This window comes from Saccostrea cucullata, unplaced genomic scaffold (genome assembly GCF_032062105.1).
Source record: "Saccostrea cucullata isolate Sc308-1 unplaced genomic scaffold, CSIRO_AGI_Scuc_v1 ctg1685, whole genome shotgun sequence".
Taxonomy (NCBI): Eukaryota; Metazoa; Mollusca; class Bivalvia; order Ostreida; family Ostreidae; genus Saccostrea; species Saccostrea cuccullata.
The window spans coordinates 16,118-34,018 of record NW_026938677.1 but is presented as its reverse complement, the minus strand read 5'-3'; the positions used below and the strand labels follow the sequence as shown (position 1 = coordinate 34,018).

Below are 17,901 nucleotides of genomic sequence, written 5' to 3'. Positions count from 1 at the left end.
CTGTATCCGGTAGTAATGCGGCTTCTATCTGTCAATACTCAAAGTTCACTGGAACAGGGGTCGTTTGATCAATTTTATCCATCACATAAAGAATTCTATGCCGCCGTCTGAACGATTGAATTCTTTAAATCGCAGTAAATAATAAGGTAGGTAAGTGAGTGTATGGTTCACTGATTTTGTTTGCATAAGATAATCTAAAACATAATGAAAAACTCGGTCTGCTGTACTAAATATTGAAGTGAGGTGTCTACTCGTCACCGACCGTGTTCACACACACATATAATAGTACATGTCCTGTAATATTCTGATTGTTTGAATGGGCTAAAACAGTTAATTATTCCTCTTTAATTATTATATCCTCAATATTTATATCGGATTAATAACGTATCAAGTTTCAGAATTTTTTCTTCTCAAGCAGGACCAAATATTGACAAAATACTTTAGATCTAATGATCAGGCCTATGCTATAATGTATCTGTATCTGTATATATACGTCGAAGTGACCAATACTGGCTTTTCTACGACGGTGAGAGAGCGCGTGTCGGACTTATTGACACAAGCTGTCGAGGGCGGTCTTGAAGGCCTCGACAGACTTAGCGCAAACTATATTGTCCTCCAGTTGGTTCCATTTGATGACTGTGTCCACAAAGAATGATGAGCGGTATTGGTTAGTTTTCGTAGATGTTGTTTCGAGACACTTGCTGTTATTTTTGACTTGAGATGAAAGAATGTTTGTATTTTCACAATTATCGAATGTTTTTAATTTAATTTGGCGTCTAGGCTTAGCTTTTTGAATGAAATTGTGAGTTGGTAGCCCTGGCACCAACCCCTCAACCACCTTATAGAGCATAATATTTTATGCAACACCCAATTTAATGATGATTACACCCCAGAACAAATTTTTCTTGGTTTTTACAGTGAAATCACCTTGTCCTGGGTGAATTCATACAGCTTAGTCAGTCGGTCGATACAAGATTTAACCTCAGCATCCTGGTCATTTTCTGACTTGTCTTTATCTGCAAATATGCCAATATGTGTATATTATATAGTAAAACCGGCTTATGAATTATGATACAGTTCCGGCCACAGAATATTTTGCTTCGCTAAAAGCAAATAATTAATCATATCTGTTAGGTTTAAAGTATATTTTAAAGTGAATGAAAATCACTCTGCAATGTGTCCTTTCTAAAACTGACAAAGTAAAATAGAAGGTGCACAATGGCACTATGTAACAAAGATTCTGTGAAAGTCTCATTGAATTTCATTCAGTGGTATAGGACGAGTTGCAGATAAGAGATGGGTATCCCAAAGTGTACCAGACGAACGGACATACAGCTAGATGGACAGACATCCCAATCATTAACCCCCCCCCCCCCCCACACACACACCTCTTTTCAAGTAAGGGATATATAATAATATGTTGGAGTGAGTTGGAAATACTTAGAAAGGCATGGTATCGGGTTAGTTCGCCCGATCTACCTGTTCGCATTTATTTCCCTTACGAACTTGTATTTTTTTTTTTTTCCCTCAAATTTTGATAAGAAGAACAATGTTTATTTAGTCTTAATTAATCTTTGATTTGATTCTTATGTTTTTTGAATGACTTAGTGTTCTTTATAATTAATGAGATGATTAATATGATTAAATATCAATGTTAATTAGGTGGATACATACATGTTATTTTTACGAATTGCGCTATGTTTTGAAAACAAAAGACTGAGACGTTAATAGGTCCATTATAGAACTGATCAGCGGATGTTGAAGGGATTACCTTTGAAGAATCTCCCTTTGATCTCAGTGTACAAATAATTAGGAAAGAAGTTCATTAAATTTTATTCTACATTAAATAAGGGTGAGCGGACCCTGTGCAAAAAAGTTTTAGGGCGAACGAACATACAACCGAAAGGCATGCATCAATAGCAGATTGAGATAATGTATGAAACTAATGACAGAGGGAATATCAGATATATCATTTATGAAACAAAGCAATCTTTAATTTATAACCAGTAGATAATTTACAAATCAAAACCTTTATCATGTTTATGTAAATTATAAAATAAAAAAAACATGGATAACCAAATGTACATAGTTCATAGTTAAATATAAATAAACAATTCTGCTGGTACATGTATTCACCCCCTCTTTTTTTTTTTTTTAAAAAAGATTTGACCCCCCCCCCCCCCACACACACACACACACACACACACCCTATTCTCTTGCATTTGAAACTTGTAATGATAAGAGTTGCTTGCAACAAAAAAGGAAGTACTAATCAGACATTGCACATCGTGATACATAAGTACATATTCTGTCACTAGAAGATCCTGTTGTCTGGTCAGCTACAGATTCAGGACGTTCATATTTAGTTTGTAGATACTTTTACAAATTATAGTACTACTCACATAATTTGTATCTATTTGAAATTAAAGAAGGATAAGGCAGGGGAAAGGGAATTAAGTTGGAAAGAGGGAACGACTGGATAAGTGCATGGTTTTATGTGACTGAGAATTCATCTGGAGGTAGTTTTTTTCTTTGTCAGAATTTTGGATATATTGATTAATATTGAAATTGTTTAGATAGACCTCAACAGGGTTTTAACAAGGTTTTGTCCTCAGTCATATCAGTCAAGGTTTTGTAACAGGTTCAGCATTACAAGACTGCTGGTCAACAGTTGATGATGTACATCAGGGAAGTAGACTTTTATCTAGTATTTTCAACAACATGTAATCAGGAAGGGGAAGTTGGGGAAACACATCATTGTCTTCTTTTGAATTGGAAATGTTTGTCTGACTGTTTCATATGAATGTTCATATGTAGTGTTTCCTTAAATTTAAATCCTGTTTGTATTAAGAAATAATGCATGTTATTGACATATGGATTTAAAATTTCCTTGTACTTTGTGTATAACTTTTGTCATTCACTGACAAAGGTATTTTATAAGTATATATACATATTGTTGTTGTTCATATACTAATACATTAAAGTTATTTATTCTTTATGTTAAGATTTATTGCAATGAGCTGAAGTGAAATTTTTGTAGTGAATTTTGTAAAATGTTGATCAGAGGCAGATAAAGTTAATGTTTTAAGCTCACATGAGCAAAGATTCATTTAGTGAGATTTTCTCAGGCCATCTTAAAATATAAATGTTTGTTTTCCCTCTGCTGAGTGTAAAAAAAAAAAAATGGGTAGGTAGGTAGTTGGGAAAGTTTTTTTTCCTAGAAATGTCTACATACTAATTTAAATATTGACAGGATGAGAAAATCTAGGAAAAATAAGAAGAAATCATCATTTCCTGTAGGTTAAAAAAAAATTGAGTTTTTTTAGGCAGTCGGTCGGAAGAAGGCAAACAATTTTTTGATGATGGCTGCATAAAGGGTATCTGTCATCTTCTGTCCCTCATCTGTAAACTGCTCACATTTTCTTTTGAGCAATTTCAACCAAACTCGGGATAATGTTGAGCTTGAGCTTGATCATCGTTTGTGTTAATTGCAGACTGTTAAAATGGATCATTTAGAAGTAAGACAAGAAGCATCTCCTTTGAGTTGGTCTATAGTATTAAAATTGAATTGAGTATAGCATGTTAAAGCAGAATAACTAAGCTTATGTTTGGTGATGGTGGAAGGAGATAATTCAAATTGATTTTGCAACAAGTACAAGCTTGTCATAGTTTATAGGCTTCTGCTCTTCACGGTCATGAATCATTTAGCATGAGTACAGGTAATGAATATATGTACAATAGGTGGACAAATGATTCAAAAGGGTCCCATGGCTACATTATAAAAAAATTCCTTATTTTAATATTCTATAAATGAAACAAACCCTTGTTCTTGGAATATAATCATCTTCTTCCAAGAAAATTCATTAATTGATGATTTTCAAAACTGAAAAGCATTGGTTACATCTGCTAGCAAAATTTAGGCTTACACCAGGTACGAGGAATGGTTTATACATATCATGATCTGCTAGCAATGTTAAAGGCTTATATGAGGAATGGTTTATACATATCATGATCTGCCAGCAATGTTAAAGGCTTATATGAGGAATGGTTTATACATATCATGATCTGCTAGCAATGTTAAAGGCTTATATGAGGAATGGTTTATACATATCATGATCTGCCAGCAATGTTAAAGGCTTATATGAACAATGAATTCAGTTACTGGTGAAATGTATGTCTGTCACTTTAAAAGTTTTAGGAAAAATTGAAAGGTTTCAATGAAATATGATGTTTCAAGAGAAAATCTTTCTCATTTCAAAAGGTTGGTTGACTTCCAGGGATTATGGACTTTTTAAAATGTGTCCATGCAAATGAAAATACAGCTACATGTGTAAATACAAAATTCCCTACTGTGATTTAGTACATTATATCATTTCCTTAAATGGCAGATATGAGCCATCAGCCTGCTAAGAACTGCATTTATATAATGTATATCAATACAGCAGTATGGTGGATATTAACAACTATCTATATAGTACCTAGACTTGATTTATATATGAATTTAAACCTGATCCTGACTAAAGCAGTAGATACTTCATTGTTTAGAGCAGAATGGTGAAGTTTTATTGACTGATATATATACCGTATAACAGGCGATTTTTACACAGTGATAATCAATAAGAGAGGATGGATTAAGTATTGATAAAGTCGGACCAGGGTTCGTCATAGACCTTATAATGGAGAACAGATGGGGCTCAGGTTTTCACAGGTCAAAGGTCACAAAGAATCCAGTATAATACAGATGTTTTCTATAGAGGAGGATGAATCTTTTAACTCTGTAAACCATGTGTACACTAGATAGTGGATATATAGCCCTGTTTTTATTACAGTAGGTTCTATTAGGTTTATAATGAAGAAGGTGGTTATTATAGTGTTCCCTGTGTGATATAAAACCTACTTTAATTACCCCTGACCACGTGAGGCTGATCAGATTGTGACTGGACTACTTAGTGTATTGATTGGACTAAGTTTGATATAGGAATATAATGGGTGCTCAGCTTGATGTATAGGTACTCTGTATCTTAATATTACTTTTATAGTTTGATACTATATTAATATAGGAAGTAATCCAATTTTCTGGATAGCTGGATAAAAAATGGATAGCTGCTATTTCCTATATTAATAATTATTGATAATACATGTGTATTTTGATTTATATTTGAAATTATTTTTTTTTTCAGTTTGCATGCTTATGTGGAGTAATTGATGCTTTAATACAGCGAAGTGATTTTCATTCACATTGGCTTTAAACTATATTGTTTAATACTTACAGATAGAAGAATCAAATTTACAGTTTTAATGAAGCAAAATCATCTGTCGACCCCTGGCACTTCTTTATTAGCTTATTAATTAGCATATTTTGCTGTATAAGGTTTCAATGGGTTTTTTAAAAGCAGAATTATAATGTTTATAAAGTGATGGTCTAAGTCCCAAAGAGAATTAAGTTTGCTAATGTTTCATTATGTGCTGTAAATTATATGTAGATGAAAATTTGAATATTTTATGATCCTATTCACTATAGTGTGGGTGTAAACTTTATGGTTCAGATATAATTAATAGAGATGGAGTGCTCTTGTTAATGATTAATGAAAGCAGAACTGAATCAATACTTGTATATACACTGTATATACAGCTCTATGATATTAGGAGAAAAGAGTTTATTTTGTTTTTATCTTTAATATTTAGACTTTTCTCTGTTATTTGATGATTTTTACGAAGTGTATTAGTGCCACTTGCACACTTTACTTTTTTTTAATTACGACACTTTAATCTGTAAAATTTACAGATTAAAGTGTAAATTTTACACTTTAATCTGTAAATTTTACACATTAATCTGTAAATTTTACAGATTAATCTGTAAAATTTACACCTTAAAGTGTAAATTTTACACTTTAATCTGTAAATTTTACACTTTTATCTGTAAATTATACACTTTAATCTGTAAATTTTACACTTTGATCTTTAAAATTTACACTTTAATCTGTAAATTTTACACTTTAATCTGTAAATTTTACACATTAATCTGTAAAATTTACACTTTAATCTGTAAATTATACAGATTATTCAGTAAATTTTACACTTTAAAGTGTAAATTTTACACTTTAATCTGTAAATTTTACACTTTAATCTGTAAATTTTACACTTTAAAGTGTGAATTTTACACATTAATCTGTAAAATTTGCACTTTAATCTGTAAATTATACACTTTAAAGTGTAAATTTTACACATTAATCTGTAAAATTTACACTTTAATCTGTAAATTATACACTTCAATCTGTAAATTTTACACTTTAATCTGTAAAATTTATACTTTATTTGTTTATTCACATAGTCAATTTAGCATCTTCACACATCCTCAGTAACACATTTGTAAGCCAATAAAATGTTAGTTTAAGCAAATTTTCTGAATTGATAGGATTTATAGATTATATCACAATTGTGTCATCCATATATTATTTATGTGAAAAAAGTCTAACAGGCCCTGGAATCTATATATGGGGGGGGGGGGGGGGGATAGGGGTCCTCAAGCACCTGTGATCGGGAATATGTGCATGTATGTTTGATATGCTCTTCACTTTATATTCAAAGAAAAGTTTTACTTTAATATAAAACATCAGAATTAAATTTTATCATGCACGAAACATGGTCTGTTGGCTTAAAAATGTGTTACTGAGGATGTGTGAAGTTGCTAAATTGACTATGTGAATTAACAAATAAAGTGTAAAATTTATACTTTAAAGTGTAAAATTTACAGATTAAAATGTAAAATTTACAGATTAAAGTGTAAAATTTACAGATTAAAGTGTAAATTTTACAGATTAAAGTGTAAATTTTACAGATTAAAGTGTAAAATTTACACTTTAAAGTGTAAAATTTACAGATTAAAGTGTAAATTTTACATTTTAACCTGTAAAGAGCAAGAGCCATCTTATGCATAAAATGGCCCTGTACTTATATCAATTAATTAACTATCACCCTCTTTCCCATTTCATATATCAAAATAAAGTAGACACTTGGTGCTTTCATTTTCTATAATAAAATTTCGTTTTGAGAATCCAGATATTAGAAAACAGGTTTGAGAAATTGCAATGTTCTTGAAATTTGCAGAAAACATGCGTATTTGACCACCTTCAGCAAAGAATTAAAATATGAGCACAGCCCACGATCCAAAAAATAGAACATGTTTTTTGATCTTCAGAAACAGATCTTTCATTATGTATTTGCATATTTTGGATCAGAGGTTGTGCTCTATGTGAAATATTGAAAAAATGCTTCAACTTTAGGTCATTTTCAAAGGAATTTACAGGATATGAGGAAAATGACGCATTTTATGACGTCATAATGCATTGACTAGATGGGAAATTACGTCACGATTAATAGATACGTGGTCACCAACACCCTAATATACTGCATTTGCAACCTAAACTGATCGGTTTTGATTTATCAGAAATTCTCAGGGCCTAGTAAGGCCCAAAGTGGCTCTTGCTCTTTTACAGATTAAAGTGTAAATTTTACAGATTAAAGTGCAAATTTTACACATTAAAGTGTAAAATTTACACTTTAACATGTAAAATTTACAGATTAAAGTGTAAATTTTACACTTTAAAGTGTAAAATTTACAGATTAAAGTGTAAAATTTACAGATTAAAATGTAAAATTTGCAGATTAAAGTGTAAAATTTACAGATTAAAGTGTAAATTTTACACTTTAAAGAGTAAATTTTACAGATTCAAGTGTAAAATTTACACTTTAAAGTGTAAAATTTACAGATTAAAGTGTAAATTTTACAGATTAAAGTGTAAATTTTACAGATTAAAGTGTAAAATTTACACTTTAAAGTGTAAAATTTACACTTTAAAGTGTAAAATTTACAGATTAAAGTGTAAATTTTACAGATTAAAGTGTAAAATTTACAGATTAAAGTGTTGAAATTAAAAAAAAGTGAAGTGTCCAAGTGGCACTAATACACTTCCGTAGATTTTCATATGCTCCAAATTTGGAGATTTTCTTTTTAATTTGTTATATATAGATAATCGTTATTCAGAAAATCTGTTGGATACAGGATTTTTTAAAGCTGGACATTTATTGTTTATCATTTTATTTTTATTAATAAATTTAGTAACTTAAAAAATATATATTTAAAAAAAAAAATGGAAGAAGCAAACATATTTTATGAAATAAATATCCATCACCTATGTAAATAAACATTTTAACCTCCTCCCCCTTTTAAAAAAATCTTACAGCACTATAGTTATGGATTTGAAAAAAATTAATACGTACAATATAATTGATATGACCAAAAAAAAAAAACAGTGAATGTTATTGCAATGTCTGAAGAGAAATGCTCAAATCAAAGCTGAACATGTGAAAAATTGTCATTTAATCTTATAGGTTTATATTTAGCCAGATAATATTAACATTTTCACTGTGCTTTCTTGCTCATGTCATTTGATATTTAGATATTTCACCCATATTGAGAGGTAGTCTGGATCATATTTTTACAGGTGAATGCGTGCATGTTTGTGAGCACAACAGATTCATGACATGAAGATTTGGCAAGCTATGAAACTTGGTAAGTCTTGTACATTTCTTTCAGAATTTAGTTTTTGAGGGTTGAGACATAACAGTTATATTTTATAGGTATATAATAGATAAAGTTTGTTTGTGAAGGGTGTTGATGTTTCCTTATGACAAACTAAAATTTAAGAGGAAATAACACATGAATAAGGAACTACCTTCTCTCTAATACATTTAGACTAAGTGAGCTTTAGTCCTATTTACTACAGTGGACCCTCAGATATCCGGACGCCAGATATCCGGATGCTTCAGTATCCAGACGACTTTTCTTCAGAACAGAATTTTTTATTGTTATTTATTCTTGTTTAACTGTTAATTCAGATATCCGGACACTTCACATATCCGGACAAATTGACTAGGACCAAAGCGTCCGGATAAATGAGGCTCCACTGTATATCAGAATCATACAATTACTGTCTCCTCGTAAATTTCAATACCTTTTATACATTTCATTGAAATAAAAACTCCCAGTGTTACTAGCAAAACCTATCATATACCTTCATCACCTGCATACAGGGTTTATATCTCTTAGTTGATTTGATATGCAAGAGCATATTGCTCTACATATGAACAATTTTTTAAATGAGGTAAGTTTTTGACAAACATTCAAGTTGATGAAACAAGAATATTAGCAGTCTTGTTTAAAGTCATCAATTGTAAGTTCTATGGTTGATACAATGGCCTTGTCAGCAAATACAATTAATCATTAAGTCAAATGCTGACTGAGTTTTTCATAATCATACTAATCGTTAGGCAATTACATGTATATACAAATTGTGGACAGATTTTTCCATTATTTCTCGATCATGACAAGGAGCACACGGCAGGTGTGAGAGGTCAGCATGGGGATGCTCACTCCTCCATGGTACCTGATCCCACCTCAGATGTTTTAGAGGTCTTTGTTCGCTCTGCTCTATTTTTTTATCATTTGATGATTTTGAGCTTAAATGCTATTCATTTTCTCCATATATTTCATTCCATATCTTGATATGATTTTTATAGAAGTTGCAACAGTATAATTGAATCAGAATAAGTAGATCAATTTATTAGACAGAATCCAAATCAGTAAAAAATGTGAGTTAATGACCATCAATCTTTTTAAGAGGAGCTCAATATTAATTATGTTGACTTTTCCTGTATAGATAATATTGACCTTTTTTTATTGAATACATGTATATAAAAGCATTTTATTAGGTCACCTGAGTAAACTCAGGTGACCTATTGCTATCCGTTTTCGTCCGTCGTCGTGCGTCGTTCGTCGTGCGTCGTTCGTCGTGCGTTAACATTTGAACATTTTCAGCTTCTTCTCTGCAACCACTGATCCAATTTCAACCAAATTTGGCACAAAGCATCTATGGGTGAAGGGAAACAAAAATTGTGAATTTCATGATCCCTGCCCCCCTGGGGCCTGAGGGGTGGGGCCAAAACCACTAAAATTAATGCAATCTTTAAAAATCTTCTTCTTTACTCCTGGACATCAAGCAGTCAAACTGTTTATATGATTGTAATCAGCAATGAGTCCTCTACCAAAATTGTGAAATTCATGGCCCTGGGGTCAGGGGTTCTAGTGCTAGGGCGGGGCTAAATAAGTAGGTAGTGAAAATGCATTATTTCTTTGAAAATCTTCTTCTCTGCTCCTGGATATTAAATAAACCAACTAAGTACATAGTTATTATGAGCAAGAGTGCCTCTACCAAAATTGTGAATTTTATGGCCCCAGGGTCAGGGGTTCTGGTGTTAGGGTGGGGCTCTATTGATTATGTAGTGATAATACATGAATTATTTGATAATCTTCTTCTCTGCTCCTGGGTATTAAATAAACTAACTAAGTACATAGTTATGATGAGCAAGAGTGCCTCTACCAAAATTGTGAATTTTATGGCCCCAGGGGCAGGGGTTCTTGTTTTAGGGTGGGGCTCTAATGATTATACAGTGAAATGCATGAATTCTTTGAACATCTTATCCTTTGCTCCTACTAATGATCTAATTACATATTTAAGGCTAGGATTTTATTTTCAGTTTTACAAACCCTCAATTCAAGGTTTTGAATTTTCAGAAAAAATAAAACAATTTTTTTCTTTCCGATGTCAAATTTGAGTCGGGATCGAGATTTCAAATTAACGAACTCGCACTTCCGGTTTTAAGATGAAACGGCGGGTAAATGAAGATAGCTTGGTTTAGTGTAAAATTCATCGATACGAGTGACATTCAAAACGTTTCACCCGTTCAAAGGACAAATAAAATGCTGACGACTTTGTTGCACAATGACATGCTGGTGAGATAATTATGTATTCGTTTCAAAAGTATCTGTCGGTAAATTATTTTCCTCCCCAAGGTTTTAAACTGCCCGTGGTAGCTATTGCATATTGCCAGCGACATTGTTTAGGTCTCTGTTATAGCTTACAGTCTAAGCATCATGTGTCCAGTGGTAAGGAGCCTATTAGAATAGCAAAATGTACAAATGTTAATAATTGATTTATCCAAATTTTTTTTTATTTCCTTCTCCTTTGGGACTTTTTTATTCTCATGTTCATAACTAAACCTACACATAAAAAAAATGCTGGCCTTATAATGAAGAAAGGGGCCTCTTTCAAAATAGATAATTTCAGGGCCCCTGGGTCAGGGGTACCAGGGGGGTACTTTGACTAAAAATAAATTAATGCTTTGAAATCTGCCCTTTGATAAGCAATGGTGCCTCTTTCAAAATTTGTGAATTTCATGGCTTTTGGATTAAAACACGAAGCAAATACAATCGCTGGAAACTTGTTACATGATACTCAGGTGACCTATAAGGCCCGTGGGCCTCTTGTTTGTTTTACATTTAATAGACACTAATTAGTCCAGCCTTTTTTTTCATAGCCATACTAAGGATAGGTTAAATTAATATCTGATAAAAAACTTTTTATCTTCAACATTAAAATTTGTTAACAAATTGTTTTTTTCTCAATAACATGTATTTCTAGTAAATAATAATAAAACGTGTAATGTTCTTTCAGTAGATTGTCTATGACATCTAGTGTTAGGAAAGCTATGGAGGAGCCAGGAAACACCACAGGGCTGTTTGCCTGGGCATACAGTGGCGTGAACTTTGACCTGGCTGGAAATGGGGGTGTGGAGTGTAGGGACTTTATCAGTGTTAAACAGAGAATTGTAGAGACTGTGATCAGCTGTACTGCGGCAGGACTGATTCTGTACGGCGCCGTCACTCGACTAACTCTTCCTAAAAACCCTGTCATCAAACCAGACCCTGTGGGAAAACGAATTCTTTTGGTAGTGCATTGCTTGATATTTGGTATCGAGCTGGGCTTTAAATTAGCTACTAAGCAAATGATTTATATTCTTAATCCATGTCATGTGGCAACAATGATGCAGGTGAGAAAAATAAAGTCACTTTTGGCACCGTTCCCCATGTGTTTGTAACGAGTAAGATAAAACACATCTGTTCGGTACAAATACTTTATCTAAACTAAACACAGTTATTTACATGGTAACAATATACAATACAAAGCAGTCAATGATGTCATTACTATTATGACGTCATCACGATTGTGACGTCATAACCCAGGAATGTACACTGCACATTACATAGTATAAGTTAATTGTTATAGAATTTATAACATCCTCTGCAGGGCACGATGATTTTTCGGACAAAAGTTTTCGTCAACTGTTCTCGGATCGTTTTATCGACACAATCATTTCTCCGGGCCACGAAAAAATTGCCTCTCTATTCACTCTAATGTACGAAGTACTCCTTGATAAACGCATTTTTCTCTAGCATGATTTTGCTCCCTAAGCAGATCAATTTGATGATCCATAATTGTCATCTTCCTCTTCATCTCGGTGATTTCATCCTGTAATTCGATGAGATTTTTGCTGCATGTCCCCTGGACATCTCTGAAAGACTTGTACATGTTCTGTTGTTGTCTGATTTCGGTGTCATCCTCAGAAATCTTCTTGTCAACAATCTGCATGCTATGGACTTTATCTTTTCCGTAATTCTGAGTTAGATTGTTGGCCTCATTGGTGTAGCGGTTTCCTTCCTTTTCCAGTCGGTAGATGATGTTCATTTTTTCTAGGATCTCGTCTATGTAATTCTGTTTCCGGTTATTCTTATGAACGTTACCTTGTTTCTTGGATACCTCTGACTTCCTCCTCATACCAGTAATTTGATCTCCTGGAGTTTCTCTATGCTTCTCTACATGTGAATGAATATTTTCTCCCACTTGCTGAAATTTCCTTTGCGACGTCTCTCTTGACGATTTTAGTCGCGGTATCTCCTGTTTGAGCATATAATAACTTCAAATTCTTTTTTCTTGAATTCCGTTACTTGAGTTTGGTTCTCAGCAGTCAACTGATTCGTGGCAATTAACTGTGCATCATATTCGGACTGAAGCTTTGCAAATCGGTTATGCAAAAAGTTAACATCCTTCATCGTTTTCTCAGTCAAGGTCTTCTGTTCTTTTACCTGCTGTTCTAATTTAGAAATGTCGCTTTTATAGTTCTCTATGTGGTCCTGTAGATTCTTGATTTTTCTAGTCTTAGCTTGTAATGTAGAGGTAATCTCCGTTTTGGTTGTGACGGCATTATGAACAGTGCACAAACTTGTATGGTGACGTCTTTTACAAGTTTTACAGTTGAATTTAGATTTACATTCTGAGACAAGATGTCTGCCTAAACAATTAAAACACAGTTTGTCACGTCTGACAATTTTCATCCGGTCGTTGTGTTTTGTGTATTTAGCACAACCACTTGAAAGATGTGACTTTTTGCAAAATGCACAACAAACTTGATGATTCCGAGGAATGCAGTTCCGTTGGGGTTGCTCATCAATGGATTCAGAGTATTTGTAGAAAATACCCGTAACTGTTGCACTTTCTTCTGTTGGGTCCAAATGTGTTCCTGCTTCTCTTATCTCAAGTTCCTTGTTCAGAGCCTTTGTATGAAAATTTCCCATTCTCTGAAATGTCGAGTCACTATACGGCATTGGCACAGGAACATGCTCATGTACAGGTGGGATAGGATAACTAAGGACTGTTGTATGATCAGTTGGAATTTGATTTACTTCAAGAGGATTTAATACGACACATTCATCTTTTGACTTGTGAGAATCTTTCTCCCCAGCTGCATGAATAAAATTTTTGTCAATGAACTCTTTAAATCGCCTCAGTCTTATGTCTAACTCTGTATTATATTCATCTGTCTCAATGATTTCATTCTCGATCTCCTCCTCAGCTGTCTGACTCAGGATTTGCTCATCCAAATTATCCAGTAGACTTCTCTTCTTCCTCAAGTCCTCGTAAACTAACAAGAAAACTTCTTTGGAACATTCTTCAGATCCTTCATATCTATTTAATTTCCTCGAAACAACGCTTCTGTTTCCAGCCCTGGTGGCTTTCAGTTTTCGTAATTCCATTTTCTGCTAAAGTTTAGTCACGGTCTGGTCACGGCACCAAAATGTAACGAGTAAGATAAAACACATCTGTTCGGTACAAATACTTTATCTAAACTAAACACAGTTATTTACATGGTAACAATATACAATACAAAGTACTCAATGATGTCATTACTATTATGACGTCAGCACGATTGTGACGTCATAACCCAGGAATGTACACTGTACAATACATGGTATAAGTTAATTGTTATAGAATTTATAACAGTGTTTTCGAGGAATACCGTATACTTGGGTATACGTTTTCGTGGATTTTTTATTTTTAGGAATAATCGCACAATGCGAGATCGAAATGACGTCATATTTACTATTAATAAAGGGGAACCCTGTGTATGTTTTATGACCAAATGTTAATTAAACCTATTTTAGCCAAAATAAAATATAGCGAGTGAGTTGATGCATATTTTGGAAATTTGACAATTAGAGTAATATATGCTTATTTGTCATGTTTTGAACTAGAAAACCAAACTTACACATCAATAGCCGCGATCCTGCGTATCATCGTCTGTTAACTATCCATACAGCTACCGGTCATGTGACAATAATTTGGAATTTCCCACTTTTGATATTTTTTCTACGGTGATCTAGTGACACATTTTTATATAATTTTCAAAGAAAATATTGGGGGTGTTAAGAAGTTATATGATAAAAAGATATTGTGCCATTGATAATCAATTGAAATAAACATTTAATTTCTTTAAATATACATGGAATTTATATTTTAAAACATGAAACATTCAAATAAAGCTTTTCAAAATTACTTCTAGCCAACTCTTGAGAAAGAGAATTTTTTTTACATTATTTAGCAATACAGCTTAGGCACGCCTAGATAGATGTCGTCTTAATTAACAACAAATAAATTTCCATGTCAAATAATGTAATCATTTTGTCAATCAACTAGTGTTTTTGACACTGTAAAATTTATAAGGATTTTCCCCAACTAGATTTCCATAGTTTACTTGTTTTATAAATACCACGAAAACATGATGTCAGAAAAAAAATCAAAAGAGCAACTATGCGAGAATTCAATGACCTTCTGAACAAATAACAAATGATATGTGATTTAAAATCATGCCACGAAAACTCGTGATTCAAGGGTATAAAAAATCTGTAGAAATCTATGCAAGACACTTTCCTCATAAAATGTATTAAAAGAGCTTTAATTGCTTAAGGAAATATATAGAAATCTATGCAAGACATTTTCTTCATAAAAATACACCCATATCTATAGAAATTTATTTTACAGTTTAGTGACTCAAAACTTTTCTTTTAATTTCTTGTTGTATTTTCCCCCCAGATTTTTTGCTTGGCAGCACCGCCAGGACGATTAGCAACATCAGTGTTCCGAATTCAACTACACATGTTAACAGGGGCACCCATTGCTATACTTTTTCCTGTTATAAATACTCGATTGGTAAGGTTTTCTTATAGTTTGGAAATTAATTGATCATAAAAAATACAAACTTATAAGTGTCCTAACTGTGCTTAAGCTAGCTTGTCAAACATTTTAGAATTCAAAGTATTGTTCTTGATTCCTAAATTTTAAAACTGTAGAGCATAAAGTATATATAGAAGGATTGGAATTATTTTATAATATAGTCATACAAATAAACACATTTTTCATTACAGTCCTCCTTTGTAATAAATACTCACAAATCATTATTGAATTTTACAGTTGCCATTTGAGACAGAAGTATACTATATACAACATTTGCTGATGCTAGTCATTCCATTCTACTTACTCAAAATCAGAGGTACACTATAATAATGCAATTAACTTTTACCATAGTAAATTGATAATATTAATAGATTTTTAAAAATTTTTATGTAAACTTGTTGTTTGACTTTTGATTTAGGTTCTTATACTGCTGAGCCTGTGTTAGACTTTAGCTGGGCTTTAGTATCTATGGGAGTCCTATACATCATATACTTTGTACCAGTGCAGTACCTGGCCTATGTACGTACTTTACTCATAGTTTTGTTTTCATGTTACACTGTTATTTCCATCTTCCTTTTTTTTTTAGCTTTTCCCCAGAATCTCCTGTATTGGAATATTTGGGTGGGAGGTGGTTTTTTTTTTTTTTTTTTTTTTTTGTTTTGTTTTTTTGTTTTTTTGAAGTAATTGTGGCATTAAAAAACTTTGAAGGTTTATTAAAAATATTATTTTCATGGGACATATTTTTTAGAAGGAAATGTAAATTTATTATTGTTATATGCCCCTTTCAAAGAAGGGAAGGCATACTACTTTTCTGCTATCAGTTGGTTGGTTTGTCTGTAGGTCCACCAACAGTTTATGTTGATTTTCTTTGCATATAAGGTTGCACATACTGAAATGAAATTTGGTATACAAAATTAATCTAAGTCAGGCACTTATTTGGGTATGAGTGAGCAATTTTTGACAGGGTTATGTCCCTTGGACTAAGTGCATGAATGGGACAGGGGTTCAATATTTCACAAACATATCATTACTTAATGGCCATATTTGGAAAAAAATTAATCAAGCATATGACATTTTAAAAAGAAATCTACTCACTTTTCAGAAATATTAAATGAATATTTTCTTCAAATTTGAGAAGACAAAGCCTGAAAATGTACAACAATCATATAAAACATCTTTCCAATCAATTTTTTAATTTCTAAAAATTCAAAATTAAATTTTTCAGATATCAAAGGTGAATCTGAATAACATGCTTTGTCCAGCAGTTTCAGATCCATTTTATGGACCATATTATCGAATCTGTGCAATGACGCATCAAGGACTTCTCATACCAACTCTGGGCAAGTTTTACACGTGGCTCTCAAACAAATTCCTCCGATCTTCAGTAAAGGTGGAAGAGGAGTTGGTATTTAAGATTGACTGGGTCCTGGAACCGCCGCCTATTGACAATCTCACCGGCAAGAACGGTGTCATCAGTCACCAGGACCATCAACCCAACCCCAATAATGGACATCTAAAGTCCTCCTGAAACAAAACTAGCTTTAATTCTACAAAAAAGACTTTCCTCTGTGTCAATATTTCATTATTTTAGATTTAGTAATATCTGTGAATAGATGTGTTTCACAAAAGTGGAAAATACCTGTCCTTTTTAACTAATGATATAATTTTGCGTTAGGTCAAAAAAATTAATTAATAGTTTCTGAGGCACCGCCACATCAGTTCAAAAATGGCCGCATTGATCAATTTTGTTGACATATTGAAAAGGGGAATAACTTATTTTTCTAAGTTGAAAAAGAAAATTGAGTTATCCCCCTTTTCAGAAATGCTGAGATAGACGTTTTTATTGGAAAAACAATATAAATTTCTTCTAAATTTAAAATATTTAAGAAATAAGGTATCATTTTTAAACATCTATCGGGCTATAAATACGGGTTGGTCACGAGATTAAATTGCATAAAGCCCTTCATGATGAATTTAATCTTGTACCAACTCGTATTTATATCCCGAAAGATCAGTTTTAAAATGATACCTTATTACTTATATTTACATTTGTGACTGTTTCATACTTTACATTTGCCTGATTGTGACTTTTAACGTGTGAAATGCATTATTTTTCAAACTCAACGGCAAGTATGTAATCCACTGAACGCGCGTCGACCCTTTATGACGTCACTGAGAAATTACGTCAAACGATTATCCATACGCACATTTATGACCTCTTGACCCCGTACCTGTATTTATACAGTTATAGATACGCATTCCTTTTAGTAGTGTTATATAAAGGAAAGCATTTGCAGATGTAAATATTTATGAATTAACTTTTTGAATAAATGTTTAGAAGTTCATTATTTAAAGTTGAATATTTTTTATTACTAATTTCAAAAATTAAGAACTAGTAGAAATCATCATTTTATTGAACAAATGGCTTTAAAAA

The 17,901-nt window shown here is 32.5% G+C and overlaps 1 protein-coding gene across 7 annotated transcripts; it reads left to right on the top strand.

The window, feature by feature from the left end:
- The first annotated feature begins 6 nt into the window (after positions 1 to 6).
- LOC134250895 (transmembrane protein 164-like) lies at positions 7 to 17,363 on the top strand. 7 transcript variants are annotated; one of them, XM_062733259.1, is made up of 8 exons: positions 7 to 165; positions 2,439 to 2,519; positions 8,505 to 8,572; positions 11,577 to 11,949; positions 15,327 to 15,443; positions 15,705 to 15,783; positions 15,886 to 15,986; positions 16,693 to 17,363. In XM_062733259.1, the coding sequence occupies exons 4-8, from the start codon at positions 11,584 to 11,586 to the stop codon at positions 16,993 to 16,995; spliced, it is 966 nt and encodes a 321-aa protein (XP_062589243.1). In that variant the 5' UTR covers positions 7 to 165; positions 2,439 to 2,519; positions 8,505 to 8,572; positions 11,577 to 11,583; the 3' UTR covers positions 16,996 to 17,363. The 7 variants fall into 7 exon arrangements, with proteins under 7 accessions (XP_062589243.1, XP_062589242.1, XP_062589244.1 ...); XM_062733255.1 differs by having other exon boundaries at positions 8 to 165; positions 11,574 to 11,949; positions 16,693 to 17,361; XM_062733258.1 differs by lacking the exon at positions 2,439 to 2,519 and having other exon boundaries at positions 7 to 146.
- The last annotated feature ends 538 nt before the right edge of the window (positions 17,364 to 17,901 follow it).